Source organism: Chelmon rostratus, chromosome 13, assembly GCF_017976325.1.
Source record: "Chelmon rostratus isolate fCheRos1 chromosome 13, fCheRos1.pri, whole genome shotgun sequence".
Lineage (NCBI taxonomy): Eukaryota > Metazoa > Chordata > Actinopteri > Chaetodontiformes > Chaetodontidae > Chelmon > Chelmon rostratus.
The window spans coordinates 21995454-22019770 of record NC_055670.1 but is presented as its reverse complement, the minus strand read 5'-3'; the positions used below and the strand labels follow the sequence as shown (position 1 = coordinate 22019770).

At 42.0% G+C, this 24317-nt stretch overlaps 1 protein-coding gene across 4 annotated transcripts in view; it reads right to left on the bottom strand.

Annotated features, from left to right (window-relative positions):
- Positions 1–4033: 4033 nt before the first annotated feature.
- col18a1a (collagen type XVIII alpha 1 chain a) overlaps positions 4034–24317 on the bottom strand; it is a 75855-nt gene continuing 55571 nt past the window's right edge. For 3 of the 4 annotated variants that reach the window (XM_041950547.1, XM_041950544.1, XM_041950545.1), the window contains 37 exons: positions 23525–23581; positions 22586–22716; positions 21675–21701; positions 21219–21449; positions 20955–20981; positions 20755–20817; positions 20576–20653; positions 20420–20470; positions 20210–20332; positions 20017–20079; positions 19246–19290; positions 18388–18519; positions 18184–18255; positions 17418–17444; positions 16838–16936; positions 15771–15806; positions 15503–15592; positions 15311–15343; positions 14633–14668; positions 14081–14140; positions 13894–13971; positions 12361–12396; positions 12205–12258; positions 11949–12020; positions 11156–11230; positions 10529–10559; positions 10101–10154; positions 8307–8341; positions 8084–8215; positions 7784–7931; positions 7481–7545; positions 7187–7315; positions 6835–6867; positions 6421–6741; positions 5959–6156; positions 5590–5705; positions 4034–5428 (listed from right to left, as the gene is read on the bottom strand). In XM_041950547.1, the coding sequence (XP_041806481.1) occupies positions 5215–5428; positions 5590–5705; positions 5959–6156; positions 6421–6741; positions 6835–6867; positions 7187–7315; positions 7481–7545; positions 7784–7931; positions 8084–8215; positions 8307–8341; positions 10101–10154; positions 10529–10559; positions 11156–11230; positions 11949–12020; positions 12205–12258; positions 12361–12396; positions 13894–13971; positions 14081–14140; positions 14633–14668; positions 15311–15343; positions 15503–15592; positions 15771–15806; positions 16838–16936; positions 17418–17444; positions 18184–18255; positions 18388–18519; positions 19246–19290; positions 20017–20079; positions 20210–20332; positions 20420–20470; positions 20576–20653; positions 20755–20817; positions 20955–20981; positions 21219–21449; positions 21675–21701; positions 22586–22716; positions 23525–23581 (3272 nt within the window). In that variant the 3' untranslated portion in view covers positions 4034–5214. The remainder of the gene's footprint in view (positions 5429–5589; positions 5706–5958; positions 6157–6420; positions 6742–6834; positions 6868–7186; positions 7316–7480; positions 7546–7783; positions 7932–8083; positions 8216–8306; positions 8342–10100; positions 10155–10528; positions 10560–11155; positions 11231–11948; positions 12021–12204; positions 12259–12360; positions 12397–13893; positions 13972–14080; positions 14141–14632; positions 14669–15310; positions 15344–15502; positions 15593–15770; positions 15807–16837; positions 16937–17417; positions 17445–18183; positions 18256–18387; positions 18520–19245; positions 19291–20016; positions 20080–20209; positions 20333–20419; positions 20471–20575; positions 20654–20754; positions 20818–20954; positions 20982–21218; positions 21450–21674; positions 21702–22585; positions 22717–23524; positions 23582–24317) is intronic. The other variant, XM_041950546.1, reaches the window with a different exon arrangement.

The window sequence follows — 24317 nt, the reverse complement described above, 5'->3', positions numbered from 1 at the left end:
CGTCTTCTGACTCCCAGTATTTAATACCAACTTTGGCCTGACTTTATTGAAATGTGAAAGTTGAAAGAAACTGACCCCAGCAAACTTTTACAATGTTCACAGCCCTCTGTATTGAAGTGCAGGCTTGTTGGTTGAATTGGTTACATGTTTATAGGCTCTAAGCATCATGTCATCAGGCTAGATAAGATCTATAAGGGTATTTTCTGTGATTGTACGGGATACAGCATGTAATGATATGACAAATAGTGAACCCAACACAGAAAACACTAAAATCATTGTTACATTGTCATGATACCAGAATTTTAAACTTTGACACTAATACTAGTGTATACATTAACACCCTTATAATATATTATATTAATATTATAATATTCATTGTAGGACCAGTTGATGTTATTCCTTGGGTTGAAAATCTGATTGTAGATCTGTATTTTATAACGTTGGTACTTTCAATACATTCAAAAGTATAATTAAGGGGCATTCTGTGATTTTAAGCATGTAGTATAGAAACAGTATAATTGCAGTGTGTGTGGATAGTATCTGTTGGCTATCCATTGTTTGAGGTTGGCTCTGGAGGGTTTGCAAACTCAGACTTTCAGACACTGATTAAAATTTTTCCATCCACCATAATTATCATGAAAGTCTGGAAAAAGGTTTATGGTCCTTTGAATATGAGTCCTGCTCACTTTGGTGATCGCCTGATTTCAAATAGCTGCTAAACTCATGACAACCTCAGCTGTGCTTCAAGTTTAGGGCTAACTAGCAAATATTAGCATGCTAGCATGCTAACCTAACATAATGAACATGGTAAGCTTGCTAAACATCATGCTGTCATAGCCTTTGTGATCAGTGTTAACATTTAGCTTAACGCAGTGCTATGCTGCAGCCTCACAGAGCCACCAGCATGGCTGTAGGCTTGTCGTCTTGTTAGCAAATGCGAGCATTGCCAAAAGTTGCAGCACCAGTTGTGATGACGAGCTCGATGAAGATTCGGTGTTCAGATGAGTTTTGACCTATGGCATGTTTGATTGTTCTGAGATTTTCTGGTAAACGAACCTGCTTATTCAGCACTATGTTCTGAAAACTGTTCTTATCTGTGTTTATTTTTATATGTTTGGACTTACTAAAACTTAATAACTCACTCTGCTGCTCTCCATACATTTCTGATGTTTTCAGAACTACTTTTTTTTTTAGTTTGCAACCCCAAACTTACCTGTGGCTGTTTTCTTGCACTTGATATTCAGTGTTTACCTTCCTCTATTTTTGTCATTTGGATGTTAAAATAACAAAGCAGAAAAACCATGCTGTGCAGGTGCTGCAACTCCTGTCAGAATGCACATCCACAATGAGAGCACATTCTCCACACTCCCATGGTGCATGTGCTGTAAGGCAAAAGGCTTAATTAAAACAAAAATAATGATTTCCTCTTCTTTGCCAACCACTTTCATTTGTTATATAGAAAATACAGCGGCATTGTAAAATAAAAGATAAAAACATAAAACATAGCTTTCTCCTGAATAAAAGCACTGCTGAGACAACATTGTGCTTTGATATGCCGCGCTATAACAAGACATTAATTGAACTTTATATCAAACACACACACACACACTTATGTCCATCTCTTTCCATATACAGGATGGAGATGTCCACTTAATGCACTCGACACCTGCAACATCCCCACGTCTATTTTGATATGTAGACATAGAATATGTCTAATAATGTAAAGAATCTAATAACTATTATAATTAACGCATCATATCCAGTTTGTTAGCCGCCTGGTCATCTGGCAACCTCAAAAGTCTCCATGAAGCGAATAATGGACCCGCACAAAACTCCCGCTAAAAACTACAATTAATCCCAGGCAGGCTGTATTTAATTGACATCAGAGTATTATCAGCATTTCCCAAAACGTCAAACTGTTCCTTTAAAGAAGCACCAATCATGATGTGGTCTCCGGACCTAGAACTCCAATTTGGGTAAACCTGCCATGACTGAACCTGAAACTGCCAAGATTAGAAAAGGTCACCCAGCAGGTCAGTGAGGTGCCAGTTTTGCCTCAGTCCCCACTGTAGTTTGCCGTTACTCTGAAATTTGAATGTAAAGTATATGCTGTTCTGCAGAAATTAGTTGGCAAAGGCACATTTGACTGCTATAAAATGTGTTTATGGTCTTTCAGTGCATGGTCTCCACAAAGACGTAATCCACCTCGATGTAGAGGAAAGTCTATCTCACATGGCTGATGGTGTGTACTTGGAATAGATCAGTGTTAAATGTGATGCTGTGTTGAGTTGGCTCCACTGGTGAAACATGTTATTCCCCTGAATGCTGTGGTTTCTTATTATACAATCATCTCTTTCACCAGCTGTGTTGCATGGTAAAAGCTTGCCAGCGTCGTCTGCAGTTGAATGAATGTTTTGGGCTACAGATCGAGGGATAAATAAGGTGCTGTCCACTGTAACTACCTGAATGGAAGAAACTCTCGTATGTTGGGCATATCATTGTGACTGCCAAATTAGGCCAACTCTGAATAATTCAAATTAATCTCCTTAATCAAATATCATCTTGAAACGCCTCCCAACTTTAAAGAAGAGATTTAAGGGGATTTCATAAGCCATCACCAATGACTGGTGACCTAATTCAGTTCTTTTTTAAAATCCACTTTACTTGTAGACCTACAGCCAATGTATTCATGATTGCCTGGTTATTTTATTTTTAGGAAATGTCAAACTTGAACATGTTCAGGCAACTAAGGACTGTTGCACTAGTGTCCTAATTAGTGAACAATGCAACTCCCAACTCAATACCAGTGTTGTGTTAGTTACTGGAAAATAGTTATAAGTTGCTAGTTAGCACAATGAGAAGTAACCAAATTACTTTACTGATTACGTCCACCAAAATGTAATGAGTTACTGTTAACTTTTTAAATGTCTAAATGCTGACATCTGTAATAGGCCTGTGCCACATAACCAAAATCCAATATCCAATATAGGTCATTCATATCCAGATACTTTTTGAGGTACTTTCTCGTATTTTACTAAGTAGTTAATAAAGTGGAAATCTTGTAAAATGTAAAAATAAAACCGTTTTTAACTATAGTTGCAAACAAAATAACCCAGCGTCTGAGTCTGGGCTTTGTCTTGAGCACTCCACTGTACTGTTGTGGCTCTCATCCGTAGACTCTCCACCACCAGTCTTGCATATGTGATAAAATGAGGCTTGTAGTGTTGTAGCCTGTTGTTGAGACCGGTCTGCGGTGTAATTTTTAAAGTTCACGTCAGACTCTTCAGACCTAAACCACATCCAAGTAACCCCTCTTTTAGATACGTGCTTCTCATTTTGTCTTGGCCGATCGGAGTCCTTCTCCTGGTTAGGGTTTGCGTTTGTTTCTTTATTGTTTGCATCTGTGCCGTGTAGAAGGGGGCAAAGTGTTGTCCAAATGATAAAACATTTTCCTGTCATGCATGCCTCGTGCTAGACTGAGTAGTACTGGTGGTTTATGTTGGTAATTGTCATGTTTGTGCTGGCTTATACCTTTAACATTGCTGTTACATTCCTTGACCCCAGCTGTATTTTACTACTGTGATTTGGATTTCTTATCCAGTGTTGAATGTCATTATATTGCAGTATAGTAGACTGTGTGTGTCTATTGTCATTGATGAAACTAACAAGTCCATTTAAATTGGAACTGAGTAATTGAATTTGTAAAAGTAATTAGTTCTGATGCTCGAACAGTCCAATATTTATGACAAATACATATCATCAATTCTATAGTTCATGGTTAAATCGAAAGGCGTAGATTGACTGTGAAGGTGAATGGACAATGTACGTAGTGGCTGTCATTGCCCCCGGAGACACTGATTTGTGTCAGTGCTCTCAGCAACAGCTCATCGAGTCAAATGTAAAACTGCTGGTCAGGGCTGCTGAGTGACAGGTATCAAGGTCACGGCGCTGCCAGAGGTCTGCATGAGACGGTTCAGCGAAGCAAAGAATTCAACACACTGCACTGACCTGTGTACAGCACATCACGTTACTGTTGTAGTTGAAAAAGACTTTTATTCAGTGCCTGGGAGAAACAGTACAGCACGATTTGTTATAAAAATTGATATCCACAGGTTCAGTCAAGACGTCAGTAGCACTACGGCCAGGTTAGTCTCTGAAAATCAATGCAAGGCTACTGCAAAAACTGCCTCGTTAACAAACTGGTTTCCTGTCCCTAACACCCGTGACAGCAATCACTCCAACAAAGATTAGCAGCAAACTAATCATTTCCAGCTTACTCGCTGATAGGCTTTAATGAAGTGGTTAAAGGGGAAATCATCATTTTTGATTCAAAGGCTCAATTTCAGCTAGAAGGAATCTTGCCCTCTGGATGTGGGATTATTCATTACAGTAGTGTCTGTGTCCAGCAAGGTCATTGAAATGTAGTGTGAAGTAAAAGCATAAGAATGCACTAAAAACGCTGTAAAGTTTACATGTTTGTAGAATAATGCAAACAAAAGAAGTGGTTCACTGTGAGCGTTCCTGGTTGTGTGATAAGGCACAGTTTCTGATCAGAAGCTCTTTTGAAAAGAACTGAATGGTCAGTGCTATGCAAAATATAAGTGAGGGTATTTAGCATTTTTTATTTTTCCAAATCATTTTTTTTGTCCTTACATAACTTCATTTAAAAATAAATATCTATTATCTTCTTTAAATTTAAAATAGTCTTTAAAAGTTTGCTGTACCCCATCATAACCCACAATTCTAAAATGAAATTGGAAAAAAATGTGGAAATGATCAATACCTAAAATAAAAAAAAACAATAACAGGATGGATATAGCATTATTATAAACAGTTCAAAAGGTAAAACATTGATAACGTCAAAAACATTTTTTTTTAAAAATCACAAAAGACAAACATGTAATATACAGAATAAAAAAATGGATACGATATGAGAATGCATTTAGCTTTTCCGCCCTCGTTTCACCCCTTGGAGAAAATATGTGCCAATGCCCCCGAGAAAAAGGACCAACACCCCTCTGTTCGACCCATCTCTTTGGCGTTTATGGAGGGGAGGAGCAGACAATGCAAAGCGTCTCTGCCAGGCAAAGAGCCACAGGGCCAGTTCATCGGACGCCACGTGATCACAAGGCGTGTTATCATCAGGGAATTAAAACCATGTTTAACTAGAGCTCAGAACAAAAAAAAAAAAAAAGGAGGGAGGATGGACGGGATTTATTTTTTGGAGTGTGACGTGAAGGCGTTCTCAATGCAGAGGACGACGTAGGAGCCGGAGCAGCTGCTGGAGGTTTGTTGCAGGAGGTGGCCGCTCTGTAGCGATGATGCCAGACCCGTCACAGCACGGTCGCCCGCCCGCCATGTTTCGCAGTAGTGGTCTGTTTGCCGGTGGCCTTTGTTGCTTGATCCATGCCAGACCATTTTCTCTGGCCTGGAGGGAAGCAAAAACAAGCACAGAGGTCAGAATGGATGTGTACAGTATGTCCCCACAGACCCAACGATATGAAAGACGAGGAAACAAAGGCTACTGCTACACATACAGGATGCTGTATTTCATGTGATCAGAATGATGCCCTGGTAACAAAGACTCACCATGCACTGTCCCTGAGGATATCTCGGCCATCGAAGGAGTAGATTGGTACATTCTCCCTCATTTTGCTGGCATTGTCACCGAAGACAGATTCCCAACTGCTGAACAACACTTGGTCCTGCAAGGAAGATAATACAATGCCTTAAATTTAATTATTCCTACATGATGTGTTTTTCATAAGGCAGCAAGATACAAATAAAAATGTGCACGTCTGTACGGTCATGCAGTCAGCGTGATGTCAAGTTCAAGATCAGTCCATGAGCCAATGCAGACCCCCAGTGTAGTATACACAGACCCATATCCGCTGTCTGTTTGAGAGTACCTCCATCCCCTTTAGCCATATCGCCACTTTCCCAGCAGTGGTGTCTCACCTTGAGGTTCACGATGGGGAAGCTGTCCCTGTCCGACCGGCGGACGATGGTGTAGAGGTCTTGCAGCTTGGAGGACAGGAAAGCTCTGAAAGTCCCCTTCAGACCTACAGCTCGGGCCTGCTGGAAGCACAGGAAGTCTGCCCCGCGGATTCCTCGCATGTTACCAGTTTGAGGAGCGTTCAAGGCGATGAGGTGTAGCTGATGAGCAAATGCAGGTTTACGTTAAAATAGCTGCCTCTGTTGGGCCTGCTTATGTTACCAGCCTGCTTAAGTTTGAGGACACAATCAAAAAAAAGTTTTCCACTGATTGCTGCAAAATGTTCCACCCTTTAAATTATGTCTGTAAAATTAGCTGTCTAGAGGAAGTAGTAACAGAGCTAAGAACCCTATATTAGGCTGGGCCACTATTATCTTATTGCAGATATATGTCCGCTGATAAGCAACAAGTAATAAAATACTCACTCCTGATCCCGATGTGTGCACATGGCCACCGGGCTGCGGTACAGGTGGGCTGGGTCTCCGCTGTGGAGTGACAGGGTATCTGTTCTCTGTCTCGTGGGTGGCTAATCTTCCATCTGTGTGACCTGTGTTTCTCGGGTCTGGGAATCTGGGATCATACTGTGGAGGGTATCTGGGGTTTACAGGTGGGTGTGGTGGAGGCTCAATGGGTCGGATGGCCGAGCCACCCTGGGAGTAATGGCCGGCTCCGTTGTTGTGGGACTGGTCCTGGGCCTGGGGGTAGAGGACCACAGGTGGAGGCTGGACCTCTGCCACCTCGTTCTCCTTTAAGTGGAAAATAAGGAGATGAAAACATAAAAGTGAATACTAAAATCAAAATATGTTCATTCCATTTTATTCTTCTTCTGTGGAACTTACCAGGTCTCTGAAGAAGGGACTGTAATCTCCAAGCTGGGAGGACAAAAAAAAAGAAGCTGTTTAGCAAAAACTGACATCTCAGCTGACAATGAATGAGTCACGTGATCTGAACTGTATTAAATTTGAGTAGGTTGTCTCTGTATTAACACTGAATCATATTACAAAAGGATTATATATTCCAAATTATTTTTTTCACACAAACAGCTTCAGCAAACCTTTTGATTTGAGTAAAAGTGTTTCACAGTTGAACAATAGATAGTTGAACAGCAGATTTTGAGCAGTAAGCATCATTGGAAGATATTTCAAGAATAAAAGCATTGCATTTTGTTGTTTGAAAGGGAGGTGACTGTACCATGACTTGCCGCAGTCCATTGCGCACTCTCAAATAGAGGTCTGCTTTGTCTATGATGTAGATGAGGCTGCCCTCTGCCTGCCGTCTGGCAGAAGCAATCATAACGTCGTATGACCTCAAAACTGTCACCTGTGGAAAAACAAACACGCACAGTGATTAGCTTCTGTTTAACATAAATGAAATTAATAAAAGGCTGCCAATTGCTCTTAAAATGAAAAGTTCTGGTCAGCCTGAATATTTTATCAGGCAAATGTTTTTTAGACAACATGGTCACATTGCAACTGCAGCACTTACCCCAGAGGAGAGACCAGGACTTCCAGGTGGACCAGGAGGACCAGGAGGTCCTGGGATACTGACAGCTTCAAATGAAAACAAAAGCTGGTAAATGATTGGGCTTTAGAGCAGCTCCGGTGGAGTTTGTCTCCAGTCGGAGACACGGAAAGTGCAGACAGTGGCTTCATGTCACCTCCACACTGGTTGTAGGAGGGAAACTATGACTCCATAGATCACAGGCTGTGTTTATTATTCTGTGACTGTCCTCAGGAGCGTATAGTTTACAGAGATCCAGAGTATCTCAACATAGAAAAAGCAACTTACTACTGGGTCTATATGCTCCGGGAAGAGAGGGAGATCCTGGAGGTCCAGGTGGTCCTGGAGGACCTGGGCGCCCATCGTAACCAATCCCTGGTGGCCCTGGTGGCCCCTGAGGTCCAGGAGGGCCTACTATGGGATCTCCTTTGGGACCCTGGCATAAAAGAGTAAAATCTAAATTACTGGAACATCAAATTTTTAAGCTATGTGAAAGAACAGCTCATGTGCTTACCGTACAGATAAAACCAGAAATCTTCTGACCAGCTGTTAAAGCCTGTAAACAGACATTCTGCTCTCACAACTCACCGGCAGGCCTGGTTTGCCAGGAGGCCCTGGTGGGCCTTGTGCTCCTCCATAACGCGGGTCATAATATCCACCACCAGGCTCTCCCTTTTCTCCCTTCACACCTGACTCTCCACGCTCTCCCTTCAGTTCATTCTGTTGGAAATAGTTTAACATTATGAAGATTTTTCTTCGTACTGTACATCCAGCATACTAATGAATGTGATATGTGTAGCGATGAGCTTACCTTGAATGTGTAAATATCAAAATTAGAGGCTGTTCCTGGGAAAAACAAACAGGTTTTAGTCATCAAGTCCCAATAATTCACCTCAAAACAGTCGTGCAGTGCAGAGGATGTACAGTGCCTATCATAAGTATTCACCCCCTTTGATGTTTTACCCTTTTATTGCTTTCATAAATCAATCATGGTCAATAGAATTTGGCTCTCTTAACACAAAAAATTATTGGAAAAAACTCTTTAATGTCAAAGTGAAAACAGATTTCTATAAAGTAATGTTAATGAAATAAAAATATATAAATAAAGATAATTGTTTGCATAATTATTCACCCCCTTTTTTATTTAATGGTCTAATTCAATGGAGGTCTATCAAAGTGTTGCCAATAGTCTCACAATTAGCGAAATGAAGATCACCTGAGTGGTGTGGGTGTGTTTCAAGTGATTGAGTTGTAAAACACCTGTGTCTGAAGGGTCCATAGAGTGGTTGATCAGTATTCCTGGCTAACATTACACCATGAAGACAGAAGAACACTCTAAGCAACTCAGGGAAAGGGTTATTGAGAAGTACAATTCAGGGGATGGTTACAAAAAAATTTCCAAGGCACTGAACATCCCCTGGAGTTCAGTGAAATCAATTATCAAGAAATGGAAGGAATATGGCACTTGTGTGAATCTGCCTAGATCAGGCTGCCCTCGTAAACTGAGTGACCGTGCAAGTAGGAGACTAGTGAGAGAAGCCACCAAGACCCCTACAACTACTCTGAAGGAGTTACAAGCTTCAGCTGCTGAGATGGGAGAGACTGTGCATGTAGCAACTGCTGCCCGGGTTCTTCACCGGTCAAAGCTTTATGGGAGAGTGGCAATGAGAAAGCCACTGTTGAAAAAAAGTCACATCAGATCTCGACTAGAGTTTGCCAAAAAGCACGTGGAGGACTCCATGGTCAAGTGGAAGAAGATTCTTTGGTCTGATGAGACCAAAATTGAGCTTTTTGGCCATCAGACAAGACGTCATGTTTGGCGGAAACCGAACACTGCACATCACCAAAAACACACCATCCCCACTGTGAAGCATGGTGGTGGCAGCATCACGCTGTGGGGATGTTTCTCAGCAACTGGACCTGGAAGGCTTGTAAAGATAGAGGGCAGAATGAATGCTGCAAAATACACTGAAATCCTGGGGGACAATCTTTTTCAGTCTGCAAGAGAACTACGACTTGGGAGAAGATTTATTTTCCAGCAAGACAATGATCCAAAACATACTGCAAAAGCTACACAGGAATGGTTAAAAAAGAACCAGGTAAATGTTCTGGAGTGGCCCAGTCAAAGCCCAGACCTCAATCCTATAGAGAATTTGTGGCTGGACTTGAAAAGGGCTGTTCATGCCCGATACCCACGCAACCTGACAGAGCTTGAGCAGTTTTGCAAAGAAGAATGGAGCAAAATTGCAGTGGGCAGATGTGCAAGATTGATTGAAACCTATCCACACAGACTCACTGCTGTGATTGCAGCCAAAGGTGCATCTACTAAATACTGACTTAAGGGGGGTGAATAATTATGCAAACTATTATTTTCATTTATATAATTTTCTTTTATTAACATTACTTTATAGAAATCTGTTTTCACTTTGACATTAAAGTGTTTTTTCCAATAAATTTTTGTGTTGAAAAAGCTAAATTTTATTGACCATGATTGATTTATGAAAGCAATAAAAGGGTAAAACATCAAAGGGGGTGAATACTTATGATAGGCACTGTATATGTAATAATGGTACAGCATGTATATTTTATGCAAACTAGGATTTACCTGGGATTCCTGGAAGTCCTCGATCACCACGCTCTCCTTTTTCCCCTTTAATAGCTGCAACAAAATATAATTTGTAACATCAGACACATTATCCCGCAGGTGAATCTGACATTGGCGCTGCAAAACTGTTAGCACCCTGTGTCGTCAATAGTGATGTCTCCTGTGTTTTATCAAGTCATTCCTCAAAAAAGTAAGACTTGACAGCTTAGTCTCTTGACAATAGGGTGTATATCCCCTTCAGGCTGAGGCGGCTGGATCAAACTGAAATTAAGATAGAACTGTTTATCTCAGCAGACACTTTAAAGCCTTTCTAAATCTCTCCTCCTTGACAGGCGCGTTTACTTAACTTCTCCATTCTGATCCCGCTCTGTCTTAGAGTATTATGTATTGGCGCTAAAACGACAAACTGTGTGTGTTGGAGGTCATACCTGGGTAATTTCTTGAAGTCTCATCATAGCGCTATGGACAGATAGAAAAAAAATGCTCGATTAAGCAGTTCCCAGCACCAGCAACAATAGAGGAAAAGTTTGTTTTGTTATTTATGCTAAATTATCCAAGCAACCGATTCATTAGTTTCCCAACAAGGCTTAAACAGCAGAACAAAAGCACCAGATAATGGCTGTTTGACAGCTGATGTTCTCACATGTTTGTGATGTTTCACCAGATTGCACCACTAAATTAGTGCCCACAATATCTCAGACTCCCTTAAAAAAATTCTTACATTAAGTTACTTGTTTCTTTGTGCAAACAACATCATGTCCATCTGTCCCAGTGTTGCAGCTGCCACTGTTGGGCCGCCGGTGAAAAACAACAAGGCATTTGATCTTTGCAAACAGAAATGATGTATGTGTTCATGTGCATCTACATCAGGGACCTGAGATCCAATCGCAGTGGTCACTCGAGATGCATTGTAATGCCAGGAATGGACTAATGTTTAATGACTCACATATGATGTGACTTAGCTGTCAGCCACCATGAGAGACATGAACTTTGTGCACTAACTGAGTGCACAAAATTGAGTTCATGGTAGGAGATTTGTGATCTTGTGTACTCACATTGAAGCGATCTAAGGGAATGGCTGGTCCAGGGGGTCCAGGTGGCCCGGGTGGTCCTGGTTGGCCAGGGACTCCCTGATGAAAACAACAATGTTATTCACTCTTTCTTCCTGTTTGGTGTGCAGATACAGGTACACAGGTAGTAGGCACTGACACACCATCAATATAACTTCAAAGTATTTTGATATTTCGGACACTGATTGCTGGCGTAGACACAGCAATGGGTGTGTTTTTGAAGTGAGGACAGCAAACACTGACAAGTTTGTACAGCTTTGATTAAGATAAAGGATGCTCACTTTGGAAGAATCCACTCACTGAGGAATGGCGCATGTACACACATGTTGGCGTCTATCAACATTTATCACAGTGACAAATTCAAAAACAGCAGCTCATTTAAATTCCAGACAAATGGCAGCACACGTACCATGTTTTTCTGACAAGACACAGATACAGAGCACAACAGCTGACATTTGTTAGATTAAACAGGGGCTGTGTTCATTGAAACCTGAGGCATATGTTATTGGCACTCCAGTCATGTGTATGAAAACTGGCTCACAAGCTAATTGGTCACTTGAAAAGCAGTTAAAAAAGATCTCAGCTTCTTGATAAGATGAGGGTTCATTAAAATAAGGTTGCTAGCCAGTCACTTTTTGATGCTTCAGTGTAAAATCTCTTTTTCAATGAGTGCGTGTAGTTCATGACGTGTCACCTGTAGCAGCCTACAACTCAGTATTTCTGATAGGCCGGCCACAGACAGGTCACATAAAGCACTGGTAGTAATATAAATACTTACTGGGTAGCCATAGCTGGAACCAACTCCTGCCTCTCCTTTCTCACCCTTGTATCCATTAACACCAGGGCGACCCTGAGGGGAGAAAGTCATTGATTAATACTTAACTTGGAAAAACGGAAACGGTGGCTTTAAAATCTATCTACAGCAATATGACCGATCAGCAAATGAATATATGGTACTTAGCATAAACACAGACTAGTCTTAGATATTTATATGAAAATGTACCAACATAAGACAGCAAGGAAGGGCTACTTACAGGTCTTCCAGGCATTCCAATTTCACCCTTTAATCCAGAAGGTCCATACGGGCCCTGAAACAATAAATCAAGAAGTAAGAGACAGTGTGATTTGTTTGTTGCTGGTTTGGTACATTAGTGTAGATTTATCTTTGATAGAAATGGTTTAGGACTTACAGGGGGCCCAGCAGGTCCAGGTGGTCCCCTGTCTCCCTACAGGCATCGTAAAGGAAGCACATTAGTTTCAACAACAAATGTACAACCGTACCGTGCACAAAAAAAATGGACTACAGGCTTCAACACGGCACACAGCAGATCAAAACAGGCAACAAATTTAAACATGAAAAGCAGGAGCATACTAAAGCAGAGGTGCGTGTGACACTTCACGTCATTGCAGACGAACAGGTCATCTGTGGTTTTGGCACAGTGCACAATAAAGCACTGGCAATGCATCTACAGCAGATATGCAGCTGGGGGCGCTGTGGGGAGTTATTGCTGACAGTCAGTTATCACGCGTGATTCTAACACTGCAATGAGGAGCGTCAAAGCAAGAGGCAGAAAGAAACATGACTGTACGTAACAACGCTCTCCTACAATCAGCAGCGTGGAGATACTGTACCAGAGCAGACACAGGTTTGTTTGTTTCTACGTTATACCATGTTAAATAAACCCATTTTAAGGTATTTGGGAAAGGAAAGACTCCCAGTATCCCTGCAAGAGAGCAGTGGCCTTGTTAGTGCAGTTAAACAGTATCTGTGGCTCAGACAAGATGCTGAGGGTTTAGTCCAATCAGATCGCGGTTAATTTGTAAACATCCTCTCAGTGGATGGTCCCACCTACGTCAGTTACTCCTTTACTGGTCAGATTTGAGACCTTTTTGAGGAGAGTTCATCATTGTTATTGGGTGAAAAAATAATATATATCGCCCTCGGTCAATTAACAAGTCGACTGATGGACCACAAGCTACTTGGAGAGTGCAGTGAGCTCATGCTATCATTTACTCTACATTAAATGATGATTCACTACACTGAAGCTACCCTCAAAGAAATGTGATAAATGAAGCTGTCAGTCAAACAGACAGGCAAAAAATGTTATGTTCAATCACTAATTAAACAACAAGCTCTGCGCCCTGCAACAAAAACAAACAAAAAAAACGTGTTGCACACAGCAAAAATCAGGTGTCGAGAGTGTGTGTGTGTGTGTGCGCGCACCTGTGTTTGCATGTTCAATTTAGACTTGGGCGCATTTGCAGGACAAACTTTTAAGTTAACTCAAAATTGAATAACTCAACTCAAACCACTGTAGAAAAAGAATAAAAACCCAGACTCCCTCAGGATCGACTCCTCTCCGTCCTCCCCCTGGGTCATATTTACATCAAGTAAACTCAAGCTCGTGTGTCTGCATTCCCCTGCAGCAGAGACGCTGTTGGCACCAGCCTGAGGGTTGGTGCATGATGTCACCATGGGAAAGTGTAGCTTGTGCGGACGCTGCTGCTCTGCTGGATCAATGAAGGGGCTGAGCTACTGAAAAGCTGTTTGATTTAGAAAACAGCAACGCTACCACCACGCTACTGAAATATATAGCTAGCGCTGCTGCTGCACCGCTGGCCAAGACTGAAGCCGGCTTCTAATGCAGCGGTCGACAAGCACGTATGTGTTTGTACTTGCCTGTTTGACAGAAATGCAGACAGTGAAATGCAGCGAGACTCACCTTCACACCTGTCAGCCCTTCCAGAGAGAGAAGGTTCCCATCGGGTCCGATTACCAAGCCTGGCTCACCTTTCTCCCCCTGAACAAGAGCAGCAGCAACAAGACGACACACACTCAATTACCGCCGTCGCTCAGCATGACGAGTGGATGAATTCATAGATGGGCAAACAGGCAGACCAAGACTTTACCTTCACTCCGTAGCCTGCAGGACCAGGGTCTCCTCTGTCCCCCTTTGGTCCAATAGGACCCTGCAGAATCAAGACAATAAGTATAAGATTAAATAACGAGGTCAGAGTAACAGTGATTTGGCAGCAGTGAAGTCTTTGTTCCTGTAGATCAATTCAAGCCAACATGATCAGCCAGTCTGTCTGTCTACAGTGAAGTGAGAACAGCTCAGACGAAGCAAAAACTACACACAGTCCGGAAAATTAAATAACCGAAACTGCTCATGTAGGACTTTTCTCTGATTTAATTGCATTTGAGTTTTTTCGTTGCCTTTGAATTGACTTTTTTAAGACTGAAATTTTACACTTGTGAACTTATATATTTTTATAAGAATGCAAGAAGAAAAAATATATTAACAGGTCGGAAACACGCCTGTATTTTTAATTATCACCTGTTGAGAACCACATAGAATGCCCGATAAACTCTTCAATTATGTATGTAAAGGTAATTACATTTTTCATTTATGGTGCTAATAAGGGTGAGGTACATTAATTATTTAACACAAGCAGACTTACAGGGAATCCAGCTTGACCAGGTAAACCAGGTCCTCCCTGTACAGGAAAACATAATACAGTTTCACATATGGCTTCATTAGATCGCTGTTCTGTGTTTTGCAAACATTTGTTTCTGCTGACGTGACAAATAACGGACGGACTTATCCTGGTCCTGATTGGTCTGAGCTCATTCTAAAATGTAGGATGTGAATAAGTGCAGCTTTCACTCAGTGTAGATGAATTGCCTTTAATAATATATTAAAATGGAAACAGATGTTTGGTTGTTTTGTAGTCAGATCTGATAAAAGGTCACACGGTAATGACAACAATCCTATGTTCTCATAAAGTTTGACATGTTTGAAAAAAAATCCCACACTGTCAGCACCGATGGGTCTTTTGAACAGTGACTCCGTAATTGCATAATATCGCACATTAAAGGACGAGTTAATTGTACGTTTCACCACGTGGCATAAAACCTTGTCATGTCTCAGTTGACAGCCCACTCAATGGTTATAATTACAAGTGCACAATCAACTTTATGTGTGTTGTAAAAAGCTCAGTGACATGAACAGAGCCTTGTAAACTTTATACTGTAGTTACACTGTAGGCCTCAGTTTGATGGTGCTGTGTGCTGTATTTGTACAGAGCTGTTTTGCTGTATTTTGGTATCAGTATTACTGTGGAAACATGAATACAAACCTCAGGCCCGATACTGCCGACGACACCATCCAACTGTAGAGACACAAAGAGAACGCGGTTAAGATTTACACGTTACTGATTACAGGAAGTCAAGAAGAAACAGGCGGAGAAAATTTCAAACAGCAGTGCTGGTTTCGTTTCAGAAGTTGTGTCTTTGCACGTCTGCCTCTGTTTGTGCTTTTTGTTACTTACGTTGCCAGATGTCTGGTAGATGATTTGTCCCGGAGGTCCAGGTGGACCGGGTGGACCCGGGAGTCCGGTTCCATCTCGACCTTGTTCACCCTAAAGCCACAACGTGCACGCACACATCAAAAAGACAAATATCTCCAAAGAACTATTAACTATAACTACGATGTGAGATGAGTGTGACGCTTGTTGCAGTACAACATCACAGACATATGCCTTGTAGTGAACGTTGGATACAAATGAGCAGATTTTCAGGGTTAAAAATGATATTCACCCTTTCTCCTTTGTCGCCTCGGTCACCCTTTGGTCCCTGTGAAGTTAAAGACGAATGAGACAAAAGATACTTTAACAAGATGAAAACACTGTATGTCCAAACACCGGCCTCATTAAGGTCTGCTGGTCTATTATTTTACATTACTACATGATGAATCTTTGAAATATGATAATTAAAATGATTTAAAGAGCCTCTCCAGACTGTTTTTAGATGTATATAAAATACAATACTTTTAGAATCTATGTAATTATTTCTCATTTCCAAAGTTGAACTGCAGGACATAGGATGTCTCCTGCTTTACTGAAAAGTCATTTCTCAGTGTCTCAGTGGAGGCTTCAACTTCCCACATCTCACTTGTTGAGTATTGAAACAGGATTGGCTCCAAAACTATTTGTGATGTCACTAATCCTGCTCGTAGGTCCGCCCCTTAAATTTTCAGCCAATACAAAACCTCAACCTCAAACATGTGAAATTAATGTTTCAGTCCTGCCTTCATCATCTCATGATGAAGATGATGATCAGACCATTTCTTTCCACCAAAAATCTGGAAGCTGTTATTCACGTCTTCAATACCAGTCGACTAAATCAAAAAAAAAAAAAATCCCTCTTCTGCCTCCAGCTCAGCCAAAACTCTGCTGCCAGGATTTTAACTTGTTGCCTTTCGAATCGATATCAAGAAGTCATTGATCACAAAGCCTTGACAGGCCTCACCCCAAGACCTTTTATTGGCCTATGTCCCCTCCCGCTCCCTGAGACCCTCAGGTGTGTTGTTCCTGGTTGTTCTGAGGGGATCAGGGCTGCAAACTCTTTAAAATCTCTTTTAAAAGCCCACTTTTTAAAATTGCTTTTCTCTGTTTTCGTTTGTTTTATGACTTTTTAGTTTGTATTATAAACATGCTTAGTTTTTATTGTAAAGCACTTTGTAACTGTGTTTTGAAAGTTTATTGTTATTATTCTGACATCTTGTCCCATCTGTGACAAATCAAATGTTCTGTTTCATCACACAGGTTTCAAACAATCTGACTTTTCATAAGGGTGCCAGATCTAGAGGGAAATCCTTGTTTTACCTGAGGTCCAGGGAAGCCGTCCAGTCCTGGTTGCCCATCTCTTCCTACAACACCTTCACTGCCCTTTTGACCTGGTAGACCAGGGAACCCAGGTTTACCCTGCAGAGGTACAGTCAGGTTACATCAGTGAAAACCACATTCAGTGAAGCACAGAAAAAGAAAGTTATTATTACAGTACCGCCTGTAGTTTGCTTTCAACTCTGACACCATCATGTGGTGGCGGACCAAACCTCAGCTGGGTGTTGCCTTTGTGCTGGGTGTGCAGGCATATAGACAGATATTTGCTAACTGTTGCTATGGTTTTTCTTTCTGCCCACTATATATTCATGCATTCTATTTCACACAATAATCTAAACCTGAATGTTAGTGCACAAGTGCTAAACACTCGCCTGCTGCCTTTGAAACCTAGCTTCAGTCATGTGTAGCTGCACCTCAGGCTTGTTTGTGAGTTTCTGTTAATTTCATACTACTAAAAACCCTTCTTGATCCAATAGTTTAGTAGAAACCTGGCCAATGTAAGTTGGAGGAGAGGCAAGTGGACCAGCTAATGGCAGATTACTGGAAAAATTAAATTACTTACCGGAAGTCCAGGCAAGCCAGGAGGACCCTGAAAGCAAACAGGGTTTCCTTGGTTACTTGCAAGGTCGCATTTATCTTCCTCACATATTTGCAACTTCCTACTAAAGACTGTTGGAAAAGTTCGGCCAAATATTCACAGGCCTCTTAAATACAGACCTGTACAAAATACACACCATGCTGTTTTCACAGAAACAATGAAGTGTATGGGAGCTAGGCTAAATAAATCAACTTAACCCAGAACAGTTAACAAATTGATTAAAGAGTGCGATGGATGCACCGTTTACCTGTTGGTCTTTTCTTCATATTGATACCATGAATACTTTGCATCAGTTAGTGTAGATGCCAAACCTCTGTTGTAGTACTAACAGCCTTGCTTGATAACTACTGTTAATGCTAAGCTACACCAAGGTTCTTATTTTAGCAGCTTTCAACCAGAGAAACTTCACTGAAGTAACATGATGATCAACAATGTTCAATAAAATTTTAAAATTAAATGTAACGGGTCTTCTTTCAGTGGGATTCTACGGTATGAAACAGTTGCCATCTTGCCACTGATTCTGTCCTACAAACAATTTAAAGCTGCTGAGCAGATCTGGGATCAGATTTACTCTGGTTTGTAACACAGGGACTAAAAAGCTGTTCATCCTTGTGCTGCAATTCTTTTAAAACTATTGCTTATTTTAAACTTTGTAATGTCAAAAACAGAGACTGTACACAGCATTGTCTCCCACAGGACCTGATGTATTTCTTCAGTACTTGGTACTAACCTGTATTCCTTCTGGTCCTCTGACGCCAGGAAGTCCATTGGTGAAACCTCCACCAGAGCCCTCCATGTCGTCCTTCAGACACCAACAAAGATTTTATGATTAAGAGTCAAATTACAGATAAACTTTTGCATTTTCTATCTTTTACTGTGTGATTTTGTCAACTCTACCAAAAGGTATCTTCGCAAAAACTAATGGAGAACTCACAAATCCAACACGATAACTTGGTCCAGGAGGCCCAGGAGGCCCAGGTGGCCCAACTGGTCCCATGGGCCCAGGCAGACCAGCCAACCCAGCATCTCCTGCAGGTCCCGGTAAACCAGGTTCTCCTTGAGCTCCCTGTAGGAAGGGATGACAGGAGCAAAATCCGTGTTCAGAATAAATAAACACAAATCTAAGTAACAACAAATGAAAAGATTTCCAGTGAAGTGCTTCCAACCATTGTAGGCAGTGTGGATTCTTTCCATTCACTGTTAGGAATCTCATGCATCCTGCACAAAACTACTAATACCTGTGTCATGCAGCATTTAGTTACACAGCATAATGTGACAGCACAAACACCCATTCTCATTGTTCTGGGACCAAATTCAGATGTCATCAAATGTTAAACCAAACCATAGCCAGCACTCAGATTAAACGTTATGTCACGTCTGTAGCTTATTTGACAAACATTTGCATATTGTTAGAAGACACAAATCCCCTTTGATGGCTGACGTGCTGGAGCCCAGTTACCTGCAGATGGGAAGGCTTAGGAAAGTAGGAGGAGGATACAAATTGAGGCAGCAGATTGGTGAGAAAAGAAAGGTAGGAGCTTGGCTGGAGAAATGACAGGGATGAGAAAAACTTTAGAAATAGTTGGATGAAAGTTGTGTCATTCTTCTTATCGAGTGGGCAGCGTATCCCAAAAACACACCACCAATTTACACTTGAATATATGCACCTTCTTCTCAGGATATTGTGTAATACGTTTGTATTTGGTTGTGTTTTGGACGGCGGGTCTCACTGTAAAGCTGCAGCACTTCAAGGTAAAATTGAAAAAATAAAATTCAGACCATAAATCCTCACCTTCTCTCCAACTGGTCCTGGAAGACCCAGCTCGCCTGAATCTCCCTGGTGTAGGAAAAAGAGCGAGATGGAACATGTTCATAGAAATGGCAGCTAAAGTTGAATTCTCTTTAGTTTTTGTGTAAGGAAATATAAACTCTAATAATATTGTGGCTATTGTGGATGTTTTTATTTTTCACCAAAGGGTAAACAGGTCTTTGGTTAGACATCATCATCCACAGTCCCTGGTTTCGGCTAGGTAATGTTTTTGAATTTAGCCCAGGAAATGAGTCTTTCACTGGCTGTGCTCGATGCAAACCCGTGCCAGTTCGCTGACAGTCTGGTCCGTTTGGTCGGTTTGAGAGTTGTGTTATGGAAAAGTATCTGTCAGTTGGTGCAGCGCCTGCGCTCCTGCAGCTGTCAGTGTGCTTCCTCAGCGATGATGTGCCAACTATCAGAAGCTAGTACGTGCTGACACTTTCTACAAGTATAAAAGCCACCGACAACGTCGTTCTCACAGTTTCTGATCACACCAGATTTCCTCTGGAACATCCGACTCGGTCTTCGATGAAGTATTTTCCACAATTCGGTATTCACCGCTGGCTACTTTTGCCTTTATGCCTTCCATGTTGATGCACAAGCTAGCAGCTAGCCTACATTGCTGTGGGATCAGTGACGTCCCATCATCTGGCTGATTGGGAATTTAGGGATCAAAAGTTGTGTCAAAGGCTTTCACAATTTGTTTTTTCCTATTTCTCCAAGCAAATGCCATCAGGTAATCACACTCATTACCTTTTCTCCCTTGGGACCAGGAGCTCCTGGGAGGCCATCAGTACCCGGCAAACCAGGCAGACCCTAGATCCAACAGATTCAGTTCAGATACACAGTAGCTGTTGATACGTACAGTCATTAAAGCCACGATTCAGTTTGAGGGTTTGGGAATCATTTGGCTTGTGGTGTGAGAGACAAAAACATTGACACCTACAGGTTGACCAGGCGCCCCATCCTTTCCTGCTGGTCCAAAAGCCCCAGAACTCACTCCTGTGCCTGCTGTAGAGGGACCGGGGGGGCCAGGGGGACCAGGGGGACCTGGTGGGCCCGGCAGTCCCTACAATAACAGAAAAAAAATCATTTTGCATATAGAAAGTTCACTGTGTGTGTTGAGAGCAGAATTAAACATTTCAGTTCTTCTCACCCGAACAGATTCCAGATCTGGGAACCCAGAACCTTCCATGTCCACAAAAGTCTGAAACACATTGAAATCAGTTTTATTCAACAACTGACTCACAAAGGCAGAAGTCCTGTGCTGATACAAGTTGTACAATACAGTATGAGACCAAGATTAACTCACAGATCTGAGTCCTGGTCCTGGGGGTCCCGGAGGTCCTGGGGGTCCCCTGGGGCCAGGTTGACCCTCTCCGCGGTCTCCCTGTGTGCACGAGACTCATTAAGATCATTTCTGTTTTTACACATTCTGTTATTCGTGCATGTTTCCAATATATTCCCCATTCTTCACTCTGAGCGTCTCACCTTCTCTCCTTTAGGTCCAGCGTCACCTGGCGTTCCCGGGAAGCCTGGAGGTCCATCAGGACCCTGTTTTGAGGAAACGGTAATGGAATAGGTGTCAGCTTGAACAATCCATCATCACACTAGCTCTTTGACAGCTGATAAGAGTTAAAGCCATTTATCAGTGTTCTTGGTGTTGTGCAGGAAAAAAAAAAACAACTTGCAGTTTTTCCATCCTCGCCTGGATCACCCTGAGAGAGTGAAACAAAAAACACAAGTCCTCTGAGACGAACTCCACTTTGGAACATTTCCATGAAATAGACTTGACAATCTTTAGTTCAAGCTTTAACTTCATATTTAATCTTTTAAAAGGGCAATATTTTCAATGTTGGATGCTGCAACAAATACAGGAGATCTTGGTTCAAGAATCGCAGCACATCTGTTGCATTTAGTGTTTTCATGTAAAGAACCAACTGTAGTCTACTAACTGGCTCTCCGTCAGCTCCTGGTGGTCCCTGGGCTCCCGGGGCACCCTGTGGTCCAGCTGGTCCTCGGGGTCCGGGGGCTGTGGAAGCAACTGAGCCGTCACTGCAGACCGGAGCGGAGCCGTCACTGCAGGCTGAAGACTCGGTTGCGGACCCTGGTGGACCGGGGGGACCGGGGGGCCCAGGGGAACCGGGCTCCCCCTTCGTTCCTTGGTAGCCAAAGCCTGCACTGCCCTGGAAATAAAGAAGCATCAGTGTGAAGTGAGATAGTGATGAACAAAGAGGAATTCAAACTGTAAGCAAAGCCCAGAGACATGAGTATTATCATTGTATGAAACACGCTGAAGAAGAAGAGCTGGTGATGAAGACCAGCAGTTCTTCAATGTCTCTAGAACTCAACTACCACACTAGGTGACTCGAATCGAAGTCACCCACAAAATGAGATGATCTCCAACTTACCTTTGCTCCCTTTTCACCTGGTTCTCCCTGAAAATTCAAAGAAGAAACAGAGACAAGTCAGGATCAACATCTTCTCTGGGGAGGCGGACACCAAACACTCTGTAACACACACAGTGTGTTCTCCAGATGCTCCAGGTTACGGTCTGACATCGCCCATCCTCAAGGTGGCACAAGACAGTTCAGGAGGTGCAAGCTTGCTTTTTATCATTGTCACTAACTACTGTAGCAAAGCCTGTTTAACATGTACATCCAGCACTGTTTTCTTCTTAAATCCCACAGTCCAGTCACTGCTGCCCTCTGGTGGTTGGGAGTATTAATAACTAATATTAATAATGGGTACAGTTGGCAGTTGACTTGTCCTGCACTGTGCCACAGCAACACTAAAATAATACAGTTATACGTGCATTAATAATGCAATTGAAGCAGACTTTAATGGTAACAAAAACTTAATAGAATCAAACCCTGTAAGTGTAATCAGTGACCCGTCACCTATAATGTGTGAGTGTAATCAGAATATAAATGACATTCATCCTTCAGAAGACAAAAGAAACACACATACACACACAGCTTGTGTACAAAATGTCATGAAATAAATTAAGTGCAAAGTGTATTACAAAACAAGAGACATTACTCTGCATATGTTTGAATGAAACTAGGACTTGCAGCTCCCTCTAGTGTTACTTTGGGACATTTCACCAAGGCTCATGTACCCGCTGCTCATGCTTTTAACCACCAACCATCTGCCCACTACAACCTTCAAAAGGACAAACCTGTTTTTAATTTTTTTTTTTTTTTAATCACCATGTTATCATGCATCCCAGCTCTCAAACTGCATGCCAGAGATGAGACTGTATTACCTTGATACAAGTATTTCATCCACTGTCAGAGTACAATATAAAAAAGGTCCAAACCTTCTCTCCACGGGCTCCACCTCGTGAGCTGGAGCCAAAGCCAGATTCTCCCTTCGGCCCAATTGGACCCCTGTCTCCTTTCTCTCCTTTATCCCCTCGGTCACCCTTTTCTCCTCTCGCCCCCACTGGCCCTGAAAACAACGACAGAGGACGGAGTCATTAATACCCTCATGAAAAGACCTTTCAAATATGATTAATGATCGTATCCCACATCCCAAACAATAAACAGGACGTTTCCTGCACCCAAAAGAAGAGGAGAAAAGAGGAAAAGAAAATGACTTTTTGCCTGATGGAGCGAGAGTCCCAGCGTGCACGGCTGTAATTTAAAGTCCATGTGAAGGTTTTGAGGTGGTAACTGAATTCCCACACTTGCATGCACTTCCGTCCTGAGATTTATTTTCTGTCGGGAGCTGAATTGACCTTAAACTCTTCATCAGTGTCACTTTTAGTGGAGTATGTTTCAAATGCAACCCACTTATTCTGCTGTGTAGAAGGCGGCCAACGCTGCTGACGTGCACAGCAAAACGTTGCCGCGTCATGCCGGCTTTTCCAGTTTTACGGTTAGAGTTGAGCGATGGAAAAATGGATCCCATCGCTCTGAATGGATACATGAGTGTAATAATAATAATGCTAACTAATACTAAATCTATGAGCTCTGAGCTCTTCTTGTTTCTCTCTGTGCACGTCTTTTCAGGGGATTACAGCCCACTTTTCCATCCCCCTGGCTTTTATACGAACATGTCCACCACCCTACATGGATTCAAAAGCACAAAACAGATTCATGCATTCTTGCACTTGTGTGCTTTTGAAATCCATGTGAGGTCCTGCATGAGGAATACACATGAAGGAGGCAGAACATCAGACCAGAGCATGAAGAGGAAATAAAGCACAGGAGATTGGGATGCTTGACTCTGTGTTTTTAAACCCCCCACGACCCACCTGGTGACCCAGGAAGTCCGGACTCCACAGAAACTGAAACGTGCTGGGAGTCGCTTGCTGAACACAACGCAAAAGACAGTGTTACATTAAGTCTTTGATTAAGCCAGATTAACGCTATTTCAGGTCAGTTACATGGCTGCTTCAGGATCTGACGGACGCCATTTAGGCCATTCGGTCACGGTCATCGGTTTATCTTTTTTTTTTTTTTCTGTACAGTCAACTTTTTTTCTTAAGGGGCATCTTAAAGCAGTGTTTTCTTTATTACAATCACAACTGTAGTAACAAGCCAGAATAAAGTTACAGAAGCAGAACATGAATGAATGAGCTGTCATTTACAGGTGCTCCAATTGTGTCAACATACAGTGATTTACAGCCTATTTTGCAGCATGTTGGCGTTAAATCTGAAAGCTTTGTGACTGCAAATATGGCATAAATATGGTCCAATTAAAAATGCAGGCAAGCAATATTTATCCAATGTGAAATCAGCTGATCACTCTGAGGACACTCGACATGATGCTGTGTCTTTGTCCTACATTTGCTGCTGCACCCAACATGTTCTTAACACACAGTGCAGAAGGTGTTCAGACCTTTTTCCAGTCTTCTTCCCAGTTTCTAGATGAGTTTTGATAGATGGTAAAAGTCAGTTTTCTCTCTATGAACTGACATTAGAATCCCATTTCAGCTGCAGAGTCCCATAGAATGCTCCATCTGATTTACAGCTTTGTATTTAGTGTTAGTGTAGATGCTTTATTAAATTCAGATTCACAGAAAATAGAATATTTTTCTATACTTT